General features: G+C 20.2%; 1 protein-coding gene across 1 annotated transcript, besides 3 other annotated features; it reads left to right on the top strand.

The window, feature by feature from the left end:
* Positions 1-81: 81 nt before the first annotated feature.
* On the top strand, positions 82-549 carry PGAL8A_00123000 (Plasmodium exported protein, unknown function; the record flags this gene model as incomplete). The annotated part of the gene is made up of 1 exon (XM_028674744.1): positions 82-549. A coding segment is annotated over one exon (468 nt), but the record flags the coding sequence as incomplete, so codon positions are not given.
* Positions 550-1,318: 769 nt separating this feature from the next.
* Positions 1,319-1,764: a repeat region.
* Positions 1,765-2,418: 654 nt separating this feature from the next.
* Positions 2,419-2,867: a repeat region.
* A 1,738-nt stretch (positions 2,868-4,605) lies between these two features.
* Positions 4,606-4,807: part of a repeat region that runs on past the window's edge.

Here is a 4,807-nt window from a genome sequence, read left to right as displayed (position 1 = left end):
GATTTTTTTCTCCTTAAAAAAAAATAATCATTTAAATCTTTTTTTTATTTTTTTTTTTTTATCTTTATCTTTTTCGAAAGAAACATTTTAAACACGGATAAGTCATATGGAAAATATAATAAACATTTTAATAATATAAAAGATTTACTCATAAAAAGGATGTTATTTGATTGGGAAAATGTATGTTCTGATTTAGGAGTAAGATATTCTTTATTTGGAAGAGAGTGGGAACAAGAAAATTTCAATCACTGGTATAATAAAATATCGGATGATATAAAAGATTTCAATGATAAAGTTCTTGCAGAGTATACATTATTATGGGAAAGCCGTCCTAATGATAAAGAGTGCTCTACTTTTTTCAAGAAAAAAAAAAAAGAGTTGTCTAAGGTTTGTAAGGTAATAGAAGGCTGGTTTAGGAAATATGTAAAAAAATGTAAGGATGAGTGGTACCACTTAAATTGCCAAAATGTTCCCACATTTTATAATTCCATTTTTAATTATAAAAAAATAAATTATAAACCATTAATTAATAATCTAGAATATAATTAATAAATGTATTTATAATGTCAGTGGAAAAATATTCAATTCATTAAATTACGTGTTTAGAACTTTTATAATGAATTCTTGCTTTAATATATTGCTTCATTTTTTTTAATTATATATTCTTTTATTTATACTTTTTATTTAATGTTTTGTGGGCAAATAAAACAGTAACAAAAAAAAATATATTATAATTTTAATAAAAATACAACACTAAATTATTTTAATTTTTCATAATCTCTTAGTTTAATTCATTATTTAATTTATTTTGTCTTATTCGTAAGTATTAAATATATTCATTTATACATAATTAAAAAAAGGACATATAATTTTTTTTAATGTATTATTTAATAAAAGGCATTAACTATTCATGAATAGTTATAAATATATAGAATAGTAAGATAGTTATGCAAATTTACTAATTAAAAAAAATACTTTTTTTTACTTTTATAAGTTTTTTTTGCTAAATATATTTTTAAGATTTTACTTTTACTTCTTATCAAAATTTACTGCAAAAAATTTATTTTTGTTTCAAATTGGATAATAAAAGATTTTAATTAATAACCTTTTATAGAATAAAAAATAATAGTATTATAAAAAATAAATAGTTAGACATGCACGTGCTAAGTAAAGGAAAAAACCTGTTAATTTTTTTTGTTTTCCTTTTGTAATTTTTAAATGCATAAAAAAGTATATATATTTTTTTTTAAAGTGAATTGTTGGAAAATTAAAAAAAGAAAAGATGTTAACTAAAAAGTTTCTTGTAGCATATTTTGTTTTAAATTCATGTAAGAAAATTTTATGTTAATGATAAGAAACTTTTGTATTTTATAGTATTTATACAATTTGTTTTGTATTCTTTTAATTATTTATGTTTGTTAATTTGAAAGCATTGTGTTGCAATTGTTAAACATTGTTCATAACGCTGTAAATAATATATATGTAATTAAAATCAACAATTAATGATAGTTTAGATTTTTAAAAAAAATGGGGATCTTTATTAAAGCAAATTATATCTTTCAAAAATAGTAGTTTCTGAAGGAAGTAGACCATATAAATGCAGTTTACTGGTATATAGCATTAAAATTATACTTAATTAAATTAGTAGAGGTAACTCTAATGCTCTTCATTAATCTGATTGTTCAATACTCTAGCAAAGTCATTAAATGAACAATTAATAAAACAACATGCAAGCAATAGGTAAAGAAAAAAGTAAAAAAAAAAAAGATTAATAATAAATTTTTTTGTTTCTTTTATACGTTAAAATAATATTTTTTTATTTTGAGGATAGAAAAAAAATGAATCTTAAGAATTAACTTTGCATAATTTTAAAAAGAAAATTTTATACTTATTATAATAAAATTTTCATCTTTGTAATTTTTATATATGAATTAAATTTGTTCTTTAATAATTACTTATTCTTGTTAAATTAATGGCCATGGTTTGGAATTTTTAAATATTTTTCATAATATTGTAACAATTATTTAATTAGAAATAAATAATTAACGAGGACTTAAATTTTTAATAAATATAAATGATTTTGATTAAATTAAATTAATACTTCTTAAAATAATAAAGAATACTCAATGAAATATGTTACACGTTAATAGAAGTAATTACTAACCTTTTTGAGAATAAAAAATTAATGGTTGTATGGAAAATATATGATTAGCCATATAGTCTATAAATAGTATTATCAACCTATTCTAAATAATATTTAAACAAATAAAGTTAATAAAAATATTTTTATTTGAGCATGTTAAAATGTGGTTAATAAAAGGCTTTATTAACCCTTTTAGAAAATAAAAGGACTACTTAAATGAAGAATACGAAGTTGGTCATGCACACAAAAAAAAAAAAAAAAAAAAAAAAAAGGATTCTTCTTTTTTAACGAAGTAGGATTTAATTAATTTTGTAAGAGAAAATTATATATATATAACAATAAAATTTTCATGTAATTAATATTTATATAATTAATTTGTATTGCCACTAATTGTTTATGTTTGTTAATTCAGCAGCAATATATATTAATAGTTGAATGTAACTCATAACAAAGAAACAAGTAATAAACCTTTAATTTATGATCACTATTCAATAAGGATATAAATTTTTAATAGAAATAAATATTTTTATTAAAGTAAATAAATGCCTACTGAAATTAGAGAATACTGAACGAAGTAGATCACGCAATTAAGAATCACTCGTTCAAAGCATTTAAAAATATATATAAATACATCAAAATCGTAGGGGCAACTCTACATGCCCCTTATTAATATATTTGTTCAGTTCTCTAACAAAGTCACCAAACACTCAGTTAATAAATCAATCAGAAATGAAGCTGATTTGAAAAAATATGCATTAAGGAGAAATTACTTTGACAGATAACAGGAGTGTGTTGAAAAATAGAAATAAAGACCAAAAGAAAAATATCATGATAACAATGCAAAAGAGGAAAATGAACTTATATATAAAAAAATAAATAGAATTAATAATGTATGTTAAGACGAGTTATTATATAAAACAACAAAGTAAGAAGAAAATACACAAGAAATAATGAAAAGAGAGTAATCTATTAATAAATTACAAATGGAAGATAGTATTAGAGAATTTTGTATAAATTCCAAACAAATAGTTGAAACAAATGGAAAGAATATATATGCTTTGTTGGATATCAGAACAGAGCTGTTTAATATATATAATTCATCATCCAAAGAAATTAAAGTGGAGCCATATTTAAGCGTTTAACCAATTAAATTTTGTGGAATATTCAATGGAGTGAAGTCTAATATGTTTAAAGAAATTCTAACTAGTAAGAAATCTACAAATAAACATGAAAAAGCCATATTTGCTATAGTAAATACAGAAAAATCACTTATTTTGATCAGTCTTTGATTAATAAAAGAAATTATTTACCTTTTCAAGAATAACAATAACTCGCTAAACGCAGTGTACGAAGTTGTTCATGAAATCTCTAGATAAAAAAAAAAAAAAAAAAAATTATCTGTTAATATTTTTTATGTTTCCTTATATAAATAAAATATGTAAAAAAATATACTTATTTTTTAAAGTGAGATTCTTTTTGATGGATTAGAGAAAAGGATTTAATTGTCAAAAATATAATATTCGAAAAATATAAGAAGTATTTCATTAAAAAAAAGAGTTTACTTATAGCGAAATTTTATCTTTAATTTAAAAACAAAATTTGATATACATAATAATAAAATTTTCACGTTTATTATATTTATATAATTTAATATGTTTTTCATTAATTACTCATGTTTTTTAAGATGAAAGCACCGAATTTGAGTTGTCAAACATTATTCATAACATTATAAATAAAATATGTATAATTAAAAAATTGATATTTAAAGAGAATTTAAATTTTTAATAAAAATATAGGATTTTTATTAAAGTAAATAAATGATTCTTGAAAACAAAGAGTTCCCAACCAAGTAAACTATATAAATACAGTTTACTTGTTTATGGCTCTTAAAATTATACATAAATTCATTAAATTAGTAGAGCCAACTTTACATTATCTTTATTAATCTGTTTGTTTATTTCTTGGTTTATAAGTAATATTATAAACCTCTTTTGTATAATATTTAGATGAATAAATATAATAAAAATATTTTATTCTGTGCATTCTAAATCGCTGGGTTACTGTGAAGTTATGTCTACTCTAAAATAGTTACTCAGAAGTATGCACAATAATGAAATATATATATATATATATAAATATATACTTCTGATAAAAGTCACTACACTAAAATAAAAAAATTTTAATAAATAATAACTTTTTTTTTTATGTGAATAACTACAATTTAAAAAAAGAAGATGTATCATTTACTTTATTTGGTACATGACGATGACTTAAAAAAAAATATATATTATGATAATATATTTTTTTATTTCTTTTTAAAAAATTACGGTAATTTTAGAAAAAAAATTCTATATATTTTTTTTTCTTTTGCGGAATGAAGTATGTTTACAACTATGACAGACAGTATATTTTAATTAAGTTAAAAGATTTTAAAATTCAAAAATTAAATTAAATAAAGTTTTCTCTATATACTCTTTATTAATTTGTTCCATACTAACAAAGTCATTTAGAAGACAATAAATCAGTTGGTGACAATGGCAGGAATATCAAAACTAACACAAACTAAACAAATATTGAATTAGCAATTTAAATAGTGAAGGAGGAAATAAGTAGTCTTGGATTGAAAGTACTTCAGGATGTAGTTTCTTTTCATAAGCCTTATGT

Source organism: Plasmodium gallinaceum (genome assembly GCF_900005855.1).
Source record: "Plasmodium gallinaceum strain 8A genome assembly, contig: PGAL8A_v1_63, whole genome shotgun sequence".
In the NCBI taxonomy this organism is placed as follows: domain Eukaryota; phylum Apicomplexa; class Aconoidasida; order Haemosporida; family Plasmodiidae; genus Plasmodium; species Plasmodium gallinaceum.
The sequence above is the reverse complement of the archived record's forward strand: the minus strand, read 5'-3'. Positions and strand labels throughout refer to the sequence as shown.